At 44.0% G+C, this 24,194-nt stretch overlaps 1 protein-coding gene across 2 annotated transcripts in view; it reads right to left on the reverse strand.

Moving 5' to 3' along the window:
- ADAMTS17 (ADAM metallopeptidase with thrombospondin type 1 motif 17) overlaps window positions 1-24,194 on the reverse strand; it is a 259,822-nt gene that overhangs the window by 73,296 nt on the left and 162,332 nt on the right. For both annotated transcript variants that reach the window (XM_040414242.1, XM_040414241.1), the window contains exons 13-14: window positions 18,052-18,218; window positions 17,516-17,643 (exon numbers count right to left, since the gene is read on the reverse strand). In XM_040414242.1, the coding sequence (XP_040270176.1) occupies window positions 17,516-17,643; window positions 18,052-18,218 (295 nt within the window). The remainder of the gene's footprint in view (window positions 1-17,515; window positions 17,644-18,051; window positions 18,219-24,194) is intronic.

The following is a 24,194-nucleotide window of genomic DNA, read 5'->3' on the forward strand; positions in this document are numbered from 1 at the left end:
GCCTGCGAAGTGTGAGGCCTACTACAGGGACTCTCCATCCCTGCATGCTGAGGAAAAGTGCCACACCTATGAGAAAAAGAATCTACAAACTGATGAGTGCCATTACAAAGGGCTGGTGCAAGAAGAATTAGTGAGGTAATCGCTCGTTTATGGCAACTGTAAGAGATCAGCTCTATTTCGGGGGTCATTGTCACAATTACTTCGCCACAGACGGGTTGCAGGTCCAAAGGTGAGATTTATTTTACAGCAACAACAAAACAGTACAAAATAAAAGCCTGCCCGTCTCTAAACATAACATAACCCTACCTCATTTATAGCACCATTCACACACGGTACCAACATGCGGCTTTCTTAGCCAATACTCCAGCACTTCCAGGCTGTAACAAAGTCCAGTAACTTTGGGGGATTGTGGCCCAGAAGTCCGCCTGACTCTGGGCTAGCGACCGTCGATTCCCAGACCTCGCAGAGTCCCCCAATGTTCAGGCTAACACCTAGCCCTATGGCTCCTCAGCTCAGCCAGTCTGGCTGAGACCACCCTTCCAGAGCCTCCAGCAGGCCTCTGTTGCACCAAGACTCTCTCTCTGACTGACAGTCTGGGCTGGGCTCTTATCCCAGACTGATTGTGTCACCTGGTGCTGCCTCAGACCTGATGACTGACGGGGAAGACACAGAAACTCCTGCCATGAATCTCCCATAGCAGCTATGAGGCCTATCACTGCCTCACACAACATACCTTACTGCTGGTGGAGAGGGTATATTGCTTTGGTGCCCATTTATACGGCTGAGCCATCCATTTGAAGATCTGCACCCTTCCATGGGATCTGTAGTGCATAGTCAGAGAGACATTTTGCACCCCTTACCGATTTGGGAAGTTGTTTGGATGTTAGAGAGAGACTTATTGTCAGCTACTATACAGCCTGCTTTCCCATATACAGTCATGGAAAGATTGTGTGTGTGTGTAATCTGAAGAGAATGAACTTATCCTCCCAAGTATGATTTGCCAAGATTATCTCAGTAAAGTTTGTTGGACTTGTTACCTTACACTGGACTCCTTATTGCCTTCACCACAAGGGAGCCTTGCACCTCACAAACCCATCTACACCAAGGGCACCCTGCCTAACACCAGGGAGAAGCCCCCAAAAGTTCAGGGTGTGCCCCGAAGAAAAGAAGAGGTGTGTCCTTCCCATCACTGCACGTGTGGAGCCACAGGGAATGCTGGGGAGTAGGATTAGCCACAGTGAGAACTACAACCACTGACACCACTGCCATGCTCTCCAGCTCCAGCCACCACACCTCCCCCAGCGGACCGCTGCATTGCATGTATAGTGAAAGGGGGTCTGACCCTAATGTCTCAGAGCTCTTGCGCCAATATACTCCTGGCTTAGAGGGTACAATGCTGTCTGTTTACCATTATTAACCACTTCCAGACCAGGCCATTTACCCTCTTTCTGACCAAGCCTGATTTTGGGAATCTGTGATATATATAAAACCGCGGCACTCGTGTAAATAGATAAATTGTACTTCTTTATTATTCATGCCAACACTTGGTATCGATACATAGACGACGTCTTCTGTATCTGGAAGGGGGACACTACGTCTTTTTTTGATTATATCAACCGACAGGACCCTGACCTAACTTTCACCTCTCATGTTGATTTACAATCCATCAGTTTTCTGGACACCGTAGTCATTAAAACACAGACGGGCAAACTTACTACGGATTTACATAGAAAACCCACGGACCGCAATACATTACTCCACTATTCTAGCTGCCATCCTAAAAATACTAAACATTCGCTTCCCCGCTCCCAGTTTAAACGAGTAGCTAGAATTGTTGAAGATCCGGTGCTCAAGAACAAGCGCCTGACCGAAATGGCACAAAAATTCCAAGAGAGAGGTTACCCTACTACACTTCTCCAGCAGGAACTCTCCTCAGTCCAGTCTAGTTCCTCCACCATACCCAAATCATCATCCCCTCAACGTGTTCCCTTGGTACTGACCTACCATCCATTCGCACCTAAAATCCAGTCAATAGTCAAAAAACACTGGCCCATTTTACATCAATCCTATCCAAACGTTACTGAATTCCAACACCCCGTCCGCATGTGCTACAAGAGACCGGCTAACCTAAAAGATAAACTAGTACGTGTCGATATAGGTCCACTTAAACCTAGACTGAGACAAATAATCACTCTAGCACCCAAAAAAACAGGTACATATCCTTGCCTCAATTGTGCCCAATGTACCAATGTAATTAGAGGCAATAGAATCATACACCCACATTCAGGCAAGGTATACCATTCTGAGAGATTTCATTACTTGCAATTCTTCCTATGTAGTTTATTTAATTAAGTGCCCATGTGGACTAGCCTATGTAGGTGAGACTACTCAGAACGTTCGAGAACATATCTCAAAACATAAGTCTCACATTCGATGCCATAAAACTGAACTTCCCATCCCATGTCACTTCTTCTCCGTGAAGCATCATATCAATCAACTTAAATTTCAAGTTTTGGAACAAATACCGATTAAGGGGTTCTATATACCTGCTTCCACAAAATACTGATTGAGGGGTGCAATGTATCGGCTTCCACCAAATACTGATTGAGGCCTGCGATATACCTGCTTCCACAAATATTGCTCTTCTCTAGGGACTTTGCCACAATATCATGTTGAAAATGACAGGCAGAGGAAGAGGCAGGCCGTTCCGCAGGGGTGGTTGGGGTCGGGGAGGTGCGCCAGGCCGGAGCCTAAGTGGGAAGTTGGAGAAGGTGTGTGTGATTACGTCAAAGGACGCACCAGTGTTTGTTGAGTGACTCACTCAGACTTCCGCTTCTGCACCCTCCTCACTCTCTGCTGTGTGCAACCCCAAAGACACCACCACCACCATAGCCCCTCCAATAAGGTGAGAGGAATTATTTTCCCATCCATTCCCAGACCTTACCGATGCGCAGCTATTCTTGGCATCGGATGAGGAAGAGGAGGTAGCAACGGCCGCCACCCAGCGGTCTGACGACAGTACCTAGATCAGCCCAAGAATGGTGGTCCCCGCTGTTGCTGCCTACTCCGAGATCTCTAATGTCAGTGGTGGTGAAGGTGATGATGATGACCTGTCAATGGACTTCACGTGGGTGCCCACAAGAGAGAAAGAGGAGGGGAGTTCAGAGGGAGAGACGGAGCAGCAGATAAGGAGGAGAAGGAGGAGAAACAGGGAGAACTCGCAGTGCACAGGAGGCAAAAAGCAGACTGCAAATGTATCTGGAGCGAGCCATCCACCATGCACGGTCACATCTTACGCTGGCACATGGCTCCGCATGGTGTGGGCTTTTTTTAACATGTCAGCTGCTGACAATAGTGTTGCCATCTGCAGCCTGTGCTGTCAACGCATAAGTCGCGGTAAGCCCAACACTCACCTAGGGATGACCGCCTTAAGAAGGTACCGGGCCCAATGGGAGCAACACTGTCAGAATCCACAAAGCCACACTCCCGGCGCTCCGCGTCCTGCCTCTTCTCCTCTCTCCTCCCATTTGTCATCAACTCCACCTTCCCCCATGCCGTCGTCGCGTTCATATGGCAGAAGGCAGGCTTCTGTGGCCTAAATTTTCGAGCTTAAAAAGTTGATGACGCCGGATAATCCTCTTGCCCAACGGCTGACCACTGGCTTGTCGAAACTGCTAGCCCGCCAACTACAGCCATATAAACTGGTGGACTCGGAGGCCTTTAGAAAATTTGTGGCCATTGGCACACCGCAATGGAAGGTCCCTGGAAGAAGTATTTCTCCCAGAAGGGCATCCCAGAGCTCTATGGCCACGTTCAACGGCAATTAAATATATCTCTGGCACACTGTGTCGGTGCCAAGATACATCTGACCACAGACACGTGGTCTAGCAAACACGGGCAGGGAAGGTACATAACTTTTACTGCCCACTGAGTGAACCTTCTGACGGCCATCAAGCATGTAACCTGTGGCACCCGTGTGCCATGGATAGCATGCAGGCCTGCCTCTTCTTCTCCTACTCCATCCTCCGTCTCCTCCTCGGCTGACTCCTCCTTTTCCACTGCTACCGTCTCTTCCACTGCACCCCCAAGCTCGCCAGAACCTATTCGATGTGCCAGGTGAGACGTTGCCATGCTGTGCTGCGGCTGTTGTGCCTGGAAGCCAAGAGCCACACCGGTCCTGCACTGCTTTCAGCTCTGTGGTCACAGGCCGATCAGTTGCTAACCCCGCTCAATTTGACAGTTGGTAAAGTGGTGTGCAACAACGGCCCAACGCACTGGAAGTGCACCTTCTATATGCTTGATAGGTTGCTCCAGCAGCAACGTGCCGTTAACGACTACCTGTACGAACTCTGCAGCAGGACAGGTTCTGGGGAGCTTGGTTTCTTTTCACCGCGCCAGTGGCTGCTCATGTGCGATGCATGCAGACTTCTGCGGCCATTTGATGAGATCACCAAAGTGCTCAGTCGCAGCCAGGGCACCATCAGTGACATCGTACCTTACGCCTTCTTTCTGGAGCGTGCATTGCGTCGTGTCATTGATCAAGCCGTCGAGGAGCTGGAAGATGAGGAAGTCGCAATGCTGAATGAATTCCCATGGAGACAAGTCAGCAGGAGTCTGAAGAGGAGTCAGAGAAGGATGGTGGCTGGGGGGAGGAGGAGTAGGAGGAGCAAAAAAAAGCAGGCTTTGAGGGGGACTTGAAACTTTTCGGGGATCCCTGGTGTTGTCTGTGGCTGGGGGGGGGGAGGAGACCCAGGATGACATTCTCTTGGGCAATGAGCAGGAGCCAGGGCGCTCCACCGCTTCCAATTTAGTGCAAATGGGGGCCTTCATGCTCCAGTGTTTGAAGAGGGACCCCTGTATAAAAAGCATAAAGGGAAATTACCAATACTGGGTGGCAACGTACTTAGATCCCTGGTACAAACACAAAATGGCAGACATGTTACCATTATCACAGAGGACTGTCAGAATGCAACATTTCCAGGCCTTGCTGCGAGAGATGCTGCATTCTGCTGAGGAATTTCCACCCACAGCAAAACAGGTGCGGGTACCAATCCTACCACGCCTGCAAGAAGAGGGCGGTTTGAAGATGTGTTGGTCACTTCGGATATGAGATCATTCTTGCAGCCAGCCCATCGAGAGCCGCCCTCCGGATGCAGCCTCAGAGAACGCCTAGACCGACAGGTGTCCGACTACATCGGGTTAAAGGCTGATGTGGACGCTCTGAGAATCGAGGAACCCCTGGACTACTGGGTGTGCAGTCTTGACCTGTGGTCAGAGTTGGCACAATTTGCCATGGAACTTTGGGCTGGCCCCTCGTCGAATGTCCTGTCCGAAGGACGTTCAACGCAGCAGGGGCGATCGTGACTGATAAGCGCACTCGCCTAGCTCACGACAGTGTGGACTACCTCACAATTCTAAAAATGAATGAGGCATGGATCTCGGAGGAATTCAACACCTGTGACGACCACATATAATTGAATTTCCTCATGCCAGCCCACACATATTCGCCACCACCCAGAACAAAGAATGGTCCTTGTCTTATGTATATACAGCGGCATAAAAGGCCTTTTCAGTCAAGTGAATGCCTAATTTTTGGGGCCTCTACTCCAGTGGCCTACAGTAAAATTGTTATCCAGTGACCGCCTAATGTACCTCCAGACACATAATCACTAGTTCTTTTCTGTCAGGTGAATGCCTAATTTTTGGGGCCTGTACTGGCCTGCAGTAAAATTTTTAGCCTGTGACCGCCTATTGTACCTCCAGCCACATGATCACAAGTTCTTTTCTGTCAGGTGAATGCCTAATTTTTGGGGCCTGTACTGGCCTACAGTAAAATTGTTATCCACTGACCGTCTAATATACCTCCAGCCACATAATCACTTGTTCTTTTCTATCACGTGAATGTATAATTTTTTTGGGGCCTTTACTCCACTGGCCTGCAGTAAAATTGTTATGCACTGACCGCCTAATATACCACCAGCCACATAATCACTTGTTCTTTTTTGTCAGGTGAATGCATAATTCATGGGGCCTGTACTCCACTCTCATGCAGTAAAATTGTTATCCACTGACCGTCTAATACCCCTCCAGCCACATAATCACTTGTTCTTTTCTGTCTGGTGAATGCCTAATGTTTGGGCCCTGTACTCCACTGGCCTGCAGTAAAATTGTTATCCACTGACAGTCTAATATACCTCCAGCCACATAATCACTTGTTCTTTTCTGTCAGGTGAATGCCTAATTTTTGGGGCCCGTAATCCCGTGGCCTAAAATAAAAAAAATTTAGGCTCCAGCCGGGCACATTTTTGAGAGTTTCCCTTTAAGACGCATATAATTGAGCCCTGATTAAAATACATATTTTTTGTGGGAATTTTTGCCATTGATCCCCCTCTGGTATGTCACTGTCCATGTTGTAGGACTATTTGTGCACTTCTAGTAAGTATTTGGTGGCTGCAAATATGACCTGAAGGTTTTTCAGGTTCGTCTGCCATTAAAGTGAATAGGGCCCGCCGCAAACGCGTGGTTCGCGAACATTTGATCGCGAACGCGCTATTTGGAAAAAGCTTTCCTCCTGAGTCCCTTTAAAAACTGTGTGTAACTGTTCCTGGAACTAATGCTGTTCTGAAGCAAATACCGATACAACAAATACAGATTTTATTTTCATTCACTATGTATTTTGTTAATTCATAAAACAAAACTATTTACACTTCTATTTTTGAAAGAATTATTACTTTAATTTAAAACTTTTGCACAGTACTGTAAATTCCACCAGCATACTGTAACAGCCAAGAGTGTATCATATCCATACAAAGAAGGTTAAAGACAAGAATATGGGATAATAGATTGAGACTTTTTTCCCATAAAGGCCGAAAACCATATCGCAAAAACAAAAAGTAACAGGGAAAGGCAAACATTATCTTGAAGACAAAAGATACACATTTGGTCGCTGATACCAGTTATTGCTTCACAGTATACAAGCTGAGATTCGGTTACCTCTCTTCACAAGGATGAGGGAGGTCTCTCCCTGTGACTGACTGCCAAGAAAAGCTGAAAAAGAGATGATAGAGGAGCTACAATGGCTACAACAGTAGCTATCAGATTGCTGCTTTCTGTCTTAGAAGGTGAAGGCAGGGGAAGTCTACATACAACAGCTTACTACTACAACAACAATAAAATGGATGGATATAGAACACTGTCACAGAAAATAATATGAGTTAATATAATGTGAACAGCTACGACACTTGTTATTGGAAAGGAACCAGCTGCATAGTGATACAAGAACAGACCATTCTTTTCTATGATGAGAAGTACTCTCGTCCAAATCTAACTGTCAGCTACAACTTTCAGGGTCATTCCCACAATGAACACTTATCACCTAAATGTTATACTACTGGCATCTTCAAGATCCCTGGAATGGGGATCCACGGTCAACTGTTCCGCTACACCCTCAAGAAAGAGGTAAGGAGGAGTATGAATGGAGCAGCAGTCAAGCATTTCTCCATTGATACACCAGCTCCGACCCCTTTGCGAACCGACGCGGGGATGCGTTCGCATGTGCGCCGGAGGGGAAGACAGAATGGCTTTCGGGGACAGGTTGGCCGGGCTAGTGGCAGTACTCTGCGGCCGAGCTTGTCTCCGGTGCCTATTGCAGATTCCATTCCGGTGGCCATGTCGACGCGCTCGCGCACTCTCGCAGAGCCTGTCGTGCATCCGCATTTACGTTAGAAAACGGCTTCGCAAGGGGATACGCGGTCGCGCGTACACGCTTCTTATGCGCTTCGCCGACCAGCGAAGGGAATAGCACCTGGCCGCAAGTTCAAGGTAGATTAGGGGGCCGGCATTGGTCTAATTGACAAATGACCGACCAAAGCCTTGTACAACAGGTGTAGGGCAGGATCATGACCTATGGGGAGTGGACACTTGGCGCCCTGGGATTTGTTAGCAGGCACATAAAAGGTGGCCTCCCAGGTCGGTCAGTGCCCACTGTTATCCTTCCTTATCCAGGTGCAGGTCAGTACTGCTAGCTACTGACTGAAGATTACTGGGACTTCGTCCGTTCCAGTGGGACCCAGGACCCGGGACTTTCCGTGACGCATCCGTTTACCTGGCAAGTTGCACAGAGACTTATGCACGGATCGGGACTACTCCTGACTTTCCTTCGTTTTTTGTTTGCCTGATATTTGCCCAGTGAAGTTTACCTGGACTTTGTTTATTTTGTTAATAAACCCCTTTGACTTCATCCTCACTGGTCTGTTTCGTTGGTGCCTTGCATTACAGCTCATTTATGAGACACACTTCGGGAATTAGCTCCAATCTTGGCACTTTTCTGTAACACAAAGTGACCATTGCAATGGTCAAGTTTTCTCTTTGCTACTACGTGTTCCAGCACATGGCTTCTCTCATGTTTACTGCATCATGGACCTACACATAGTACACATTAAAAAAAAAAAGCAATTGTGTCACCCTTGTGTTTAGGAAAGTATGACTAGTCTTCTGGAGAAGAGTCTTGGGAAAACATAAAGGCTGAAAATATTTACAAAGGTGTCTTTAAAATGAGGTTCGACCTTGTGGGATGTATCAGATACTTCTCATGAGAAAAAGTAAAAATACATCCAACACTTGCAAAGATTTATGCTACCAGTATTTACCAGTAGAATGAATTGTGCAACACACTGAATAATAGATGTTCTCCCCAAATGCACTCCATCAGACAATGGGAAGGTTAGCAAACTTGAACTAAAAACGCAAGCTTCAGCACAAAAGAATAAAAAAGCTTAGACCGCTATTTACTGCCATGTTCTAGAAACTCACTTGCTGGATATTCACTGAACAGCGAAATCCTATGCTGCAATAGTAACCTTTTCTGCAGAATATGTCCCTTGGTTCTTTATCCACGTCCCAAAGCTGCTGATTGAGCACTTCCAGCAGTTTGCTGGCATAAAACTTTCCCAGCTGTTCCGTAAAACTATTTCTGTCTGATTAACACAGTTCTATGAGACCTAATCGGAATAACATGCACTTATTAGCTCTCACCCCAAAGTAAGAACATGTACATAGAGCACTTATGTAGGCAGGATTTGCTGTAACTTCAGTATGCACTCAGATAAACAGAATGGGATGCATAACTTGTAGTTCTTGGGCCCCAATTCAAAATCATTAACAGGGCTCCCACCTATCATGCATTATAGTACTGCTCTCCTCATATGAGTAAGAAAGACATTATGGCCCCGGATTCAAACACACTTTCTATAGTCATCCCCAACGTAGTGCCCCTAAGCCCTCATGCACACAACTGTATTTATGGTCCTTATCTGATCCCCATTTTTTGGATTGGATGTGGACCCATTCATTTCAATTGGGCCGCAAAAGGTGCAGAGAGTACACTGCATCCGTGTGTCCGTTCCGCAGCTGTCACGGACGTTCCCGTGACAGGTGGCAGGAGATCGGTGAGAATGGCAACACGTGGTTTGATCTGACATATTTTCCGTTTGGATCAAATGACGTCTGTGTTTTTTCTGGTGCTTGCCACACCTTCTTTCCCCAGGTGAGGCTATTATGAGCAAACCTTATTGCGGATGCAAAAAGGGGGGGCATGGTGCCATGAACCCTCAAGGTTTGCATGAGCAATATATTGATTGGAAATATAAACTTACCTGGGTTTCAGATACAGATGCTGTAGTCTGTGTGTCCTCGAGGCTGGGGACGAAGATGTTGATTGGAGAATCGGGTAACTGTCGTCTCGGAGCACCTGTATTTGTGCTTATATTTACAGTTTGCTTGCCATTTACAATTGGTTTCGTTGAATGAAAAGCAAACTCCTTTCTTTGGAAGTTGTTGACGAAAATTATGGGACCTTTGTGGAAGCATAAGATTTATCCATAGCCCCACATCTTTATGCCCTTAATTTAAATCAGAATATACTGCAAGCTTTTGGCGAAAGGATTCCTCGTATGAATACTATGCTGAACCGCCAAAATTTCTATACGCCTCCAAAATGGAATCAAGATGTTGGAATAAACCGCTGCAGTGTTTAGGATGTTTTTCTCCTAAAACCGCGGAATAAATGCAAAATCCCTGTAACCAATTAAAAAACAATTTTTGAGGACTTCTTTTCTATTCATCATCCTCCTTTTTGCAATCGGTTTTGTTTGATGGTAAAAGAGAAAATATATCTACGTATTCTTTATGCCATATTTTCTCTTTTACAGCTTTGGACAAATTAAACCCCAGAGGGGATATCTGGCAAGGCATGGTCTCTCCAAAGGCGCTCTCTCTAATTCCACTACTCGCAACTACCGAAGGTAAAAGGCACTTGTCTTTACTTAAAGATTTAGAGGGTTCTGGATAAATTTGATTATCAGAATCAGAAGACGCGTCCTGAGAGGACCACGCTGATTCCTGAATATGAACTTTGTCCTTTTGCGACATAAATGACAGGAATTCCTTAAATAGTTGAATCTTATCCTGAGGAACATCTTGTGTTAGCTGATCATTGGGAATACCTGGGGATCTAGTGCCCTGTAATAAACAGTCACTATTAATGTTGACAGATACATGCTCACCGTCCTGAATGTTAACTGATGGCTTTTATTTTTCAGGTGCTCGCGATCTTCTTGTCGCCGTTGAGGAGGATTGTTGGTGAGTATTGGATCCTTGTCGTTGGTCTCTTCTCGCGCCATGTGTCGCAAAAATTTTCCTAATCCTGCGTCTTCTGCTGTCCTGTGAAGGTGAGAAAGCCCTCTATTCTTTTCTAATTCTTTTTTGCGGAGGAGAGGAGGTAGAAGCGTCACTGATTGGCACCGCAATAAGATCTGCGATCCCGTCCAGCCCTGCGTTCCTGTTGACGGAGGAAGCGGCGGCTGAATTAATCGATGACCTGTTGCAGGTAAGAACGAAGCCATGCTTCTCCCCCATGTTCCTCTGCCTTCTGGATCAGCTGCAGTATTAGGTCTTCCATAGCTTGACAAGCGCAGGTCTGTTTTCTTCTTCGTTCCTGACGAGAATGGGTAATAGTCGCTCATAGAGCGGACTAAATATTTAAGGTTATTGGTTAATGGTAACTATTTAATAGTTTATAAATGGTTGAAAATTAAAATGGTTGATAATTTAGTGTAAGGTAACCATAAACACCGTGGCCAATTATATGCCAACATATATACAATTATTTATTAAAGAGGACCTTTCACTAAAATAAAAAATGTAAACTAAGTATACAGACATGGAGAGCGGCGCCCAGGGATCTCCCTGCACTTACTATTATCCCTGGGCGCCGAGAGAAAAAAAAACCTCTCAGGCTATGAGCTGAGCGCTGCGATTGGCCAGCGCTACAGCCTGGGAGAAGGAGACGCCGGCAGGCTCCACCCAATTGAGCCGAACATATGAAGATACCGGAGCCTATACCAGGAGAACAGAGCGGCGCCCAGGGATAATAGTAAGTGCAGGGGGATCCCTGGGTGCCGCTTTCCATGTCTGTATACTTAGTTTACATTTTTTATTCTAGTGAAAGGTCCTCTTTAATCTATCGAGGTCTTTGTCTGGATTAATTATTAGGTAATAGATGGGTAAATATGACACCATGGTCATTTAACCTCCTCTATTTATTGTTGTTTCTTCCACTATGCTATGCGGTTTATAGCTTCTGTTTGAATTGTGGATTGCTGGTGTGTGGATCTCGGCTGTGTTTTCTTTCCCTTTTGTATTTTGTTTGGGTTATTTTGTGTGTTACATTGTGTGTTCTTCCTTCCTTTCGGAGGAAAAGGTTGTCTCAGTCCTGACATTGGTAACAGGGTCCTTTAGGGTGAGTTAGGACACTAGGTATATACTAGTATATATATATATGTATGAACTCACCTACCTCTGGGGTCTGTTCATACTGGTAGTTAGTCAGGACTTTGATTAGGGTTTTACTAGGAGGTGTCCATCTCCTTTCCCTAGTTTCCAGGCCTTATTACCTCACCCCCTTTCCCTCCTATGTTCGGTGTGGTGTTTCCCTCCCACACCCGTGACGTGACAGCAGCCCCGCATGAAAAACAGAACATGTCCTATTCTTGTCTGTTTTGCAGAGAAGAATAGGCATTTTTAAAAATAGGACAGGACGTGCAGAAGAGAAAAATATGGCATGCACACGGCAGGTATCCGTGATCTGCGGGCCATAAAAATGGCTTGTCAATGGGCTTGTCAATTTATACTGCAGATCTCCACTGCAGATTTCACCCTTTACAATGAAGAAGGTAAAATCCATTCTCTCTAGCGCCACCTATAGATGGCAGCCACCCTGTAAGTCAACGTCTGACCATATAGGGCAAGTTTACACATGACAGACTTGTTGCAGACATTTTTTTGACAAAAAAATTGTTCTATTTATCTGAACGGGGATGTTTCTGCAGTACAGCTGGTGGTGGCTATAATAAACAGATATACAAAAAAGATATACCACGGCACTCATGTCTTCATCATTCCAACATTTAATCACCAAATCACAGCGACGTTTCGACCGGTGTGGTCTTTTTCAAGCCGAAAGGTCGCTGTGATTTTGTGATTAAATGTTGGAATGATGAAGACATGAGAGTGCCGTGGTATATCTTTTTTTGTATTTGCGGGGTGCTACGGACTGGCACCTGACACCGCGGGCACCACCACTGAAGGATCCAATTGTTGTGCTGCTATATCTCCTTTTTTTGTCTATAATAAACAGATGTCATCCTCTGATCCTATTTAACCCCTTCGATTCTACAGTCAATAGCAACTGGTTTTAAAAGGCCCACGCCCTTACAAGATATACCAAAAATATACCAAGTATACTGAGTATACCAAGCTTTATAGAAGCAATCAAACATTGTGAAGTCCCCTAGTTGGCTAAAGTAATATGTTAAAAATATATAAGCTATAGCTCTTGAAATGCACTAAAAAGGCCTGTAGGGGAAGGGGAAAGGAAGAGGAAGGAACAGCTGGAGACAGAAACACACGAACAGATGCTGCTGGATGTAGTAAGTTTTCTGTCTCACAGAGAGATAAAGTAACTGCATCTCCTCTTCTCTGTTTGCTGTGTATGGGAGATATCATAGCAGCTAATCTCTGCCCAATAGTTCAGGGAAGCTAACAAGTAGAGATGGAACATGCAGGCTAGAAAACTGGTGAAAAATGCAGGTTCTGTCCCAATCTAAATTATAGATGTAATTTTCTGAATTGCTATGCACCTTGCATGAGCCTACTACACAGGAACAGCACTGTCTATATACCACAAAATGGTTCCCTAAATATACAGGGAGTGCAGAATTATTAGGCAAGTTGTATTTTTGAGGATTAATTTTATTATTGAACAACAACCATGTTCTCAATGAACCCAAAAAACTCATTAATATCAAAGCTGAATATTTTTGGAAGTAGTTTTTAGTTTGTTTTTAGTTTTAGCTATTTTAGGGGGATATCTGTGTGTGCAGGTGACTATTACTGTGCATAATTATTAGGCAACTTAACAAAAAACAAATATATACCCATTTCAATTATTTATTTTTACCAGTGAAACCAATATAACATCTCAACATTCACAAATATACATTTCTGACATTCAAAAACAAAACAAAAACAAATCAGTGACCAATATAGCCACCTTTCTTTGCAAGGACACTCAAAAGCCTGCCATCCATGGATTCTGTCAGTGTTTTGATCTGTTCACCATCAACATTGCGTGCAGCAGCAACCACAGCCTCCCAGACACTGTTCAGAGAGGTGTACTGTTTTCCCTCCTTGTAAATCTCACATTTGATGATGGACCACAGGTTCTCAATAGGGTTCAGATCAGGTGAACAAGGAGGCCATGTCATTAGATTTTCTTCTTTTATACCCTTTCTTGCCAGCCACGCTGTGGAGTACTTGGACGCGTGTGATGGAGCATTGTCCTGCATGAAAATCATGTTTTTCTTGAAGGATGCAGACTTCTTCCTGTACCACTGCTTGAAGAAGGTGTCTTCCAGAAACTGGCAGTAGGACTGGGAGTTAAGCTTGACTCCATCCTCAACCCGAAAAGGCCCCACAAGCTCATCTTTGATGATACCAGCCCAAACCAGTACTCCACCTTGCTGGCGTCTGAGTCGGACTGGAGCTCTCTGCCCTTTACCAATCCAGCCACGGGCCCATCCATCTGGCCCATCAAGACTCACTCTCATTTCATCAGTCCATAAAACCTTAGAAAAATCAGTCTTGAGATATTTCTTGGCCCAGTCTTGACGTTTCAGCTTGTGTGTCTTGTTCAGTGGTGGTCGTCTTTCAGCCTTTCTTACCTTGGCCATGTCTCTGAGTATTGCACACCTTGTGCTTTTGGGCACTCCAGTGATGTTGCAGCTCTGAAATATGGCCAAACTGGTGGCAAGTGGCATCTTGGCAGCTGCACGCTTGACTTTTCTCAGTTCATGGGCAGTTATTTTGCGCCTTGGTTTTTCCACACGCTTCTTGCGACCCTGTTGACTATTTTGAATGAAACGCTTGATTGTTCGATGATCACGCTTCAGAAGCTTTGCAATTTTAAGAGTGCTGCATCCCTCTGCAAGATATCTCACTATTTTTGACTTTTCTGAGCCTGTCAAGTCCTTCTTTTGACCCATTTTGCCAAAGGAAAGGAAGTTGCCTAATAATTATGCACACCTAATATAGGGTGTTGATGTCATTAGACCACACCCCTTCTCATTACAGAGATGCACATCACCTAATATGCTTAATTGGTAGTAGGCTTTCGAGCCTATACAGCTTGGAGTAAGACAACATGCATAAAGAGGATGATGTGGTCAAAATACTCATTTGCCTAATAATTCTGCACTCCCTGTATATATATATATATATATATATACACATAATGAAAAAGTAATAGTTCTGTTGTTAGATCCCATACATTAGTTTATGAGTCAAACACCGTTCATAATATCTATTTTGACACCAGTGTACATTCTTGCCATAAAGGTCCATGTTTTCTAGTGGATAATACATTAAATTACAAATCACATTGGAAATAAATTAAATTTGTTCATCAGTTCTCTGATCCATTTGGATCAGTTCTTCAATAAAGCCAGAAAGGAAAAAGTGCTGGAATATTAGAAATCAAGAGGCACTTATATACTGAAAAAACATAATGTTTGGTCAAGGTCTCAATATTTCCTATCAGACACATATATAGTAAAAGCCGACATCTATTACATTCTGGAGCATTGCTTCCTATCAGACACAAATACAGTAAAAGCCGACATCTAACAGAAGGTGTTAGCGTATTTAAATGACAAAGTGGCTCCCCTGTTGGCTGATATGGATAGGTGCACTTATCAGTGTGATTCACCCAATCACGTTTGTTTTTAGTTTTGTCGCAAAAGATAATGATAATGATAGGCACTCAACATCCGAAATCGCATCAAATGTGTAACATTTATTCATTAAAAACTCATCACTATAAATTTAAAAATGAATATTCCAGATGACTAAAACAATAAAAATTGTAAAAATGGCGATAAATCTTAGTAGTAGGAGATCCTCATGTGAGATATCGCCACATTTGTGGCATGTGTATATGTACCACATGTCACAAATACTCCAAGATATATGCCTTCATTCAATGTAACTCAGAATATTAATGCACATTATATGACAAACTAGCAAGTCGGCGAGTATCGCATAAGGTTCTAATACAGTCGGTTGTCTATTATATCAGTCACGTTGAGACACTATGTAGACTAAAGAATTGTTGGATACTTGTATCAATCTTGTTTATATTTCAATTGAACGATATATTGTACCTCAGCAAGTCCAAAGCTCCGAAACGCGTATGGTATGGTTGGGGACAGTCCTATGTGCAAGTACCTTCACAGCAACTTTTAAATCTACTTCATATGGAGCGCTCCAGAAATCTCATCTGAAAAAAATCCCGCTGAACAAAGGAGATTGGCTGGTAGAGATTCCACTTACTGAACACGTGAGACGCCGACCGACTCTCCGAACCACACGAGAGTCAGTGTGACAATACACTACTCACCATCAGAGGGTGGATACGGAGGCAAGATCGATCGGTGCTGTGCACCACATGGGACGCCACGGCCGGCACTCGACTCCGTTTTCCATGCATCATCGGTGAGTAATCAAAACCATATTGTGCAACTGTGAGGGTAATCAGTTCAAACTATTACTGACAAATATTCGAACAATACTCGGTCAGGCCACTTAAGGTGAAAAGGAATTTTATAATCTGAACGAACTAACAATTCCACCTTGTGAGAGACTGGCCCTACTCTGAGGTACAATATATCGTTCAATTGAAATATAAACAAGATTGATACAAGTATCCAACAATTCTTTAGTCTACATAGTGTCTCAACGTAAATGATATAATAGACAACCGACTGCATTAGAACCTTATGCGATACTCGCCCACTTGCTCGTTTGTCATGTATAATGTGCATTAATATTCTGAGTTACATTGAATGAAGGCATATATCTTGGAGTGGCAGCTTCTCCGGCAGGGCTTTTGTCACACCGGTTATTTGTGACGTGTGGTACATATACACATGCCACAAGTGTGGCGGTATCTCACATGAGGATTTCCTACTACTAAGATTTATCGTCATTTTTACTATTTTTATTTAGTCATCTGGAATATTCATTCTTAAAATTATAGTGATCATTTTTTATTGAGTAAATGTTACATATTTGATTCCAGATGTTGAGTGCCTATCATTATCTAACAGGAGGTGCCAGATAGACCCCAGTGACCTATAATAAGGTCTGAACCCTCTGTAAAAACTTTATTTTCTCTGACAATAGGACCAGGTTTACTTTGATGCCCTCCATCCGAATTTTTGCCTGAATGGACGTTATGTCAGAACCATATGATCTTGGAATGGGTTGGTCGACACTCTCAATCCAAAAGCAGGGTAGGTGTCATATCAATGCTGTGCAGGCGGAAACATTAGGAGGAAACATCAAGGGGATGGTGGAGGCTACAGTAGACAGAGTTTTCAGCTCAGGGAAGGGTGTAGTAGGGGTTTAAATTTCTGGCTGATCTTGCAGTACTAAGGGAAGTGTTGTGGATGCAGCTCATCGACGTCCACAACCTGGAAGTTCAGGTTAAACAATGGAGCACAGCTGGAACTTAGGCTGAAACAATTACTCAAATTAATCGAGTAACTTGATACACCAAAAAATCCTCTATGCAAATTTTGTGCATTGAGGATTCTTTTGTGCCATGTGACCACGGAGCGTGAGTGAAGCACTTGCTATTACTCACCATTCCGTGGTCTCCCGCCGGCCCACACAGTGCTGCACTGTATCCTAAAGTACACACGCACTATGACCTGATGCTGTGTGACGTCAGGTCCCAGTGCAACGCGTGAAGAAGAGGATATAAATACAGAAAATAAATATAGAAAGCATAATTATCTGAAATGGAAATCTCTGATCTGCTTCAACACGTCCTGCACTAAGAAACAAAGAAACCTGAGAAGAGGGAAAGGTTTGCAAAAAAGCATGTGAGCTACTCCACCTGGCACCTGCCATGAACGCAGAGATCCGCCTCATAAGGACCACACGGTGTTCCATCCAGGACTCTATCTGACACCAGCATTGGGGTATCTCGGCCAACGGGAGTACAGTACAGCTCACATGGTTTATCTAGAAAATAAATATAAAAGCCACATATATTTTTATTGAAATGCTCAAATTCTGTAAAATGATCAAAGAGGTAATACATTACCGATCTCCCACTGCTCTTATTCAGTACTTCCCGTGTTCCCCACTGGTCTCTGTACTGCCAGGTCCCTCTCAACATGGATGTGTGACTGCTGCAGCCAATCACTAGCTGTCATTGCTGCAGCCAGAGATTGCCTGTAACATTCCAAGTGTGTGTTGAGAAGGACCAGGAAGTACACAGACTGGGACCAGGGACCCTGGAAGTGTCTGCATAGGAGCGTCAGGGATTGGTGAGTATGGCCTCTTTGTTCATTTTACACCATTGTGAGTTTTTTTATTTTATTAAATAGCTTAAGAACCCCTTTAATAAGACATATTGATAAGACCTACCATCCATGATTACAGCTGTAAGGAGGTTTTTCTTCTTGTTGACACTGCGGTCATGAGATTGACACTGATGATCCCGAAAACTGGAAACTCCTTTGGGACAGGGTGAATTCTCACAAACCATGTGCTCTACACTTGTTCCTTTACAGCTCTGACCACCAAGTCCAGGACTGCCAAAAAGAGAACACCTGATCACAATCTGAAGGCTCGTTAACCAGGACATTCTGATCTCTGATGTGTATTGTTTCGGCTACATCCTTTTTGTAATACCAGAATTGGAAAAAAACTAATTCCAGGCCTCCTTTGTGTTTCCTGGAAGTCTTTCAGTCTGCAGGTTAATAAATCTGAACTTGAACTAGTTCTGGACTAATGCTATGTCTATCTACATAACAGAGTTACATTTCCGTTCCTTCTCCTACTAATACAAACAGCTCATTACAATGATTTATGGAACGCATTTGCAAACTCTTCTGAAACACAAAATAATAATTCTTCAGAAATACTGAATTAAATGTCCACTTTACTATAGAAAACAATGAAAGCACCAAGCCATCGTCAGGAATGCATGAAGTACGAACAGACATTTATATGGTGCATGAAACAAATTGAAGTTGCAATCCTTAGAAGGTGCATCTCACATAGAAGGCATGATACATAGTTTAAGGCTTCAAAGCCCTAAGAACTACACATTGGTCCTCATATAACAAGGCATATGACTGGGCAGGGGCATGCACAGATCTTATAGGACCCTTAGCAAAGCTTAGTTTGACGCCCCCACTGCACCACTAATTTTCCAGTTTGCATGCGTCAAACACTCCCAGGCAATGCTGAACACAAAGTGTAACGCCCAAGATTTCTGATGAATGTATTATCTTTTTCATTAAGGTGCAGAATTTGGAATTTAAAAAATTGTTATAATAAAAAGTTGTCACTACCTATTTTATCTGACCTCTATATTGGAAAAAGTGGAAGTAGTGCTTCAAAATATGGCGCTCATCCCGAGCACCCTTTTTATCAATGTATTTACACCACACAAGTGGCATAAATAGATTGATAAATCTCCTGCTTCACTTCACATATCAGAAAGCTGTCTGCCGGCAGCTACCACTAGGGGGAGCTCAGTACGTAGGAGTTTATACAGTTAGCATACAATCAAGCAGTGTTTTCACATAGGAAACAAATGAAGGAGCTCAGCTCTGGGACCCTTCTCCCCCGGGCCTCGTAGCAGTTAGACATAATAACCCGTATTTCTCAATACATTTTCTCCTTGTTCGGCTCATTTTACTCTATAGTGGCGTCTTGCTGTACAACATATTTATTAACCATTTGTTCCACAATTTAGGGACATAATAGAAGTGAACAGTACTTGGCCTGGACACACTAATGAAATACGACTCAAATTACAAAGAATAAAAATTCTCAACTCTACTTATCTCTACACTTCATCCACACCAAACAGACACTGGCATAGAAAAAGTACTGTCATTTTTACATTTTATTTTAAAGTGATAGGATATACCATTAAAAGGGTTTTCTGGTACTTAGATTCTTAGGATAGTTCATCGGTATCAGATCAGTGGCGGTCTATCACCTGGCACCCCCACCAATCAGCTGCTTCGGGTAGCCACTGTGCAGTGACTGCACTCGGGAACTGCAGCTCAGCTCCACACAGCTGCAGTACACCAGCACCGGAAAACTACACAATGGAAGGAGCCTTCCTCCACTGTTTATTTTACGGTGCCGGAGGCCGCCCAAAACAACTGATAGGTGGGGGTTCATGTGTGGCTCTCTCAATTAACTTGCATTTGTATGCCAAATAGGCATATTCAGCTAATTTCAGAGCAACTATCGGACATTAACAGAATGTCCCGTTGATATTCTATAAATTTCCAGATGGAAATACCCATCTTAATGCAGTCGTGCATGTTGTTACAGATTTAAAAAAGGGGCTGATGAAGCTATATATTTGCAGCAACATATACCAGGCTAAAATGACCCCACTTTTGACAAATGTGGGCCATAATCTAGCTATTGTCCTAACTAGGGATGAGCGAATCGATTTCGGATGAAACATCCAAAGTCGATTCGCATAAAACTTTGTTTGAATACTGTATGGAGCGAACGCTCCATACAGTTTTGCAATGTTGCAATGAACTGAAGTTATTACTTCGCGAAGTCTCGCGGAACTTCGTGTAATAACTTCATAAATTGATTTCTACTGTGGTACCTTGGAACCGAACACGAGTTCGGGAAAAAGTTTTTAACAGTAGAAATGTATTTTTGAAGTTATTACCCGAAGTCTCGCAAGACTTCGCGAAGTAGTAACTTTGGCTCATCGAAGCCAATACATTCTAATACTGTACGGAGCGCTCGCTCCATAGAGTATTCTAACAAAGTTTCATCCAAAGTCGATACGCTCATCCCTAGTCCTAACCTACCTGAGTAGTGCTACATTACAGTCTTCAGTGGTAGTTTTCATAGCTCCAGTCAAATCTGAATTCAGCTGCAACATGTTCCAAAAGTTTTCCAAACAAGAGACACTCAGATGACCGTAAGTGTTTTGCGGTCCGCGGAACGCACATGGCCAGCCCTATATAGAAATGCCTATTCTTGTCTGGGATTGCGGACAAGAATATGACATGCTCTATCTTTTTTGCAGAGCCATCTTTTGCGGCACCAATGAAATGAATGGGTCCGCACTCGTTCCGCAAAATTGCGGAACGGATGCGGACCCAGAACTACAGTTGTGTGAATGCACCCTAATACAGTGTTGCCTTGTTCAAGCCTTACTTCTTTATTGTAAAATCATGGCATCCGGCAACACGGGAGACTTGTGTGCCTCCTCTGGATGGTAGACTGTGCTGACATAAGCAGTTCTTTTGGTAGTCACATAAATTGAGTGAATTGTCATCATTTACTTGTAAGCTCGTATTTTATCCAATTCACTCTATAAACCCTTAAAGGGATTGTCCAGCTTCTTAGAATTTTTTTACATTCTACCCACTCCCCACCAGACTTGTGGACTAAGCATACCTACCTGCTCTCCACCACTGCGTTATGGCTCATTTGGTCCACCATTCTCTTCCCCATTTTCTGGTCCCTGCATGTATACTTCCAGCATGGACAGGGGGCACGTGTTCCACTGCAACCAACTGGCCACAGCGGTGATGTATCCACCAAGTGGCATGTGACCCAGTGATGTGCTGCTTGGGGAACATGACACCGCCAGTCACCGACAGTGCGTTGAAGAAAGCAGTATACCGAAGAATCCAAAACCAAGTGGCAGAGAGCAGATAAGTATGATCGAGTCCACTGTTCTGAGGAGAGGAATTTAAATGAAATGCTAAAAAGCTGGATAACCCCTTTAAAGCGGTTGTCTCACTTCAGCAAGTGGCATTTATCATGTAGAGAAAGTTAATACAAGCCACTTACTAATGTATTGTGACTGTCAATATTGCCTCCTTTGCTGGCTAGATACATTATCCTCACATTATACACTGCTCCTATCCAGGGATTACGGCTTCTGCTGCAGCGCAGACACAAGTAAGCCGGGATGGGAGCCGCTGCGGATGTGCACCTATGTGAGGTCCCACAGTCCTGGCCAGCAGAAAGGCCGGCGCTTTTTCCTATAGTGTGCACTGGATTGCAGGGTGGTCATAACCTCGGCATACAAGGAGTGTATAATGCGATGGAAAGATGAATCAGGCCAGCAAAGAAGGCAATATGGACAATCACAATACATTAGTAAGTGCCTTTCTCTACATTATAAGTGTCATTTGCTGAAGTGAGACAGGGGTTGTCCCATGAAAAATAGTCTACAGTTTTCAAACCAGTACCTGGATCTGAATACTTTTGTAATTGCATTTACCGCATTTTTCGCTTTATAAGATGCACTCCCCCCCCCCCCCAAAAAAAAAGTGGGGGGAAGTGGCCATGCGTCTTATAATGCGAACAGAGCAGTATTACATGGCCGGCACATCGCAAGTCGTGCTGTGCTGCATAGGCATAGCGGCCTGCGATGTGCCAGTGACATGTAAATAGGGGAGCTATCAGGGTAGTAGCGGGGCCCGACGCAGCCACTGAACTTCATTAAGCCGGGCCCAGGTCAGTGCCGCCATCACATTGAAAGTGTATGCAGCAGCCCCTAGCAGTGCTACTTTGCTAAACTAGCTGTAATCGCTTCTCTGCAGTACTCACTATGCATGCAGCGGGCAGGGCGGCAGCGCACCTCAGTCACTCACTCACTCAGTCACGCTCTGGCCCCGCCCACTTCATTAATGAAGTGGGCGGGGCCGGAGCATGACTGAGTGAGTGACATTCAAAATATATTAACTTCCTGCACAAAAATAAAATTTAGCCCAGCCAGTGAGTTATTCAATAAAATGTATCTATATTGCGCCACCTGCTGTTCTTTGTCCTGCTCACTGAGATGGCCGCACATGCTCAGTTTCATCCTTCAGCTGCCTCCTGAGCTGTGATTCGCAGAGAGCTGCAGCAGGACACGCCCCCTGAGCTGCAGCAGAGAAGACACTCCCCTTTAACTTTTCAGCTTGATATAAATCTAGCAGAGCAATGAATGGAGAGATCTCTGGATCCATGTGACGTACAGGGCTGGTTCTAGCTTTGCTAGAAAGAGATTATCATGTACGTACCATATGAGCTCTGATTTCCATTTTTTACATTAATCATGGGATAATTCTCCAATAACTGTACCATGTATTCTCGTTACTTTACACAGTGTAAAACTTCTTTCTTAAGACCGAAACTATGCAGCACTAAGGGGGAGTAACAGGTCACTTGAGACAAGTTAATTAATACATACAAAATATATGTCTAGTGTTAGAAATGACAACGTTGATACTATTTGCCAGCCTGTCAACCCCCTTGACCCTTTGTACTGTTTTCTTTGCTGAGTAATCTGCCTTGCTAAGTAACAGAAAAAAATGGAGAGCTTGATTTCATGCCCTAGTTATACATGTAGGACCACCAGCTACACTGCTTGTGGGCGGATTATTCATTTCATCAAAACCCTCTGCCCTGGAGTCAATTTGCCAATGCCGAGTCTGCATATTATTATTATTCCATACCACAGACAAGTCCTTTGGAGCTGTGAAAACCTATGAGGTGACACATAACGTGATAATTTCAGCATCTCTAACATGATGCTTCCTGCCATGATTCAAATAGCTCCATAACACATATGTGTCAGGTTCTAGGCATACATAGGAAATACTGAGATATACTTCAATGACATGCTGCCAGGAGAACCATATGGATGTTGGTTAGAATGTATAATTTAGAAACCAACTAAGCTTTTCCTAGTAATCATCCACTGGTGACTGCTTCAGGATCTCTAATTAGTATAATACGAGTTGTAGGCTGTCTACTACGATAATATATTCCAGCCATTGCTGGGCCGGAGGTAGTGTACTCAGCAGGTATTTATACAAGATCTCCTGTCTACTCGGAGAGCTTCCTCACCAAGAAATACCCCTAGGAACTTGGGTCATCATAGGAGAATACTACACACACTAAGCAACAATGTACTGTACATGGCTCATCCTCAGAGTTTTCATATAGTGAGTATGTAAAGCGAGACACACTGCAGATAAAATGTCGCCATTGGAGTCAATATCTTTGCACTTTTAAAACAGCATAAACTGCAAAGTCAGCTTACAGTCATGAGAAAAGCACCCTCTTTGAATTCTATGGTTTTACGTACCAGGAGATATAAATAAAAAATCTGTTCCTTAGAGGCTTAGAGGGTCTTGAAAGTAGGTAAATACAACCTCAGATGAACAGTACACAACCGAATCCACCGGGTCATTATTTATTTTAAAAGAAAATTAAGCCAAAATGGAAAAGTGTAAAAAGCTAAGTCCACCCCAAGAATCAGTAGCTTGTAGAACCACCTTTATCAGCAATAACTTGAAGGAATGGTTTTCTCTATGACTTTGGCGCGGCCGAGAGCGGTCCGTGGTATGCCGGGCTGGATTCCTGTTCAGAGCAGGAGCCCACGGCGTCATTGGTTGCTATGACGCCGTGCGCTTCATGCCGCCGCTGCACTACAGTAATACACTCGTATAGTGTATAACTGTAGTGCAGCGGCGACATGAAGCGCACGGCGTCATAGCAACCAATGACGC

This window comes from Bufo bufo, chromosome 1 (genome assembly GCF_905171765.1).
Source record: "Bufo bufo chromosome 1, aBufBuf1.1, whole genome shotgun sequence".
In the NCBI taxonomy this organism is placed as follows: domain Eukaryota; kingdom Metazoa; phylum Chordata; class Amphibia; order Anura; family Bufonidae; genus Bufo; species Bufo bufo.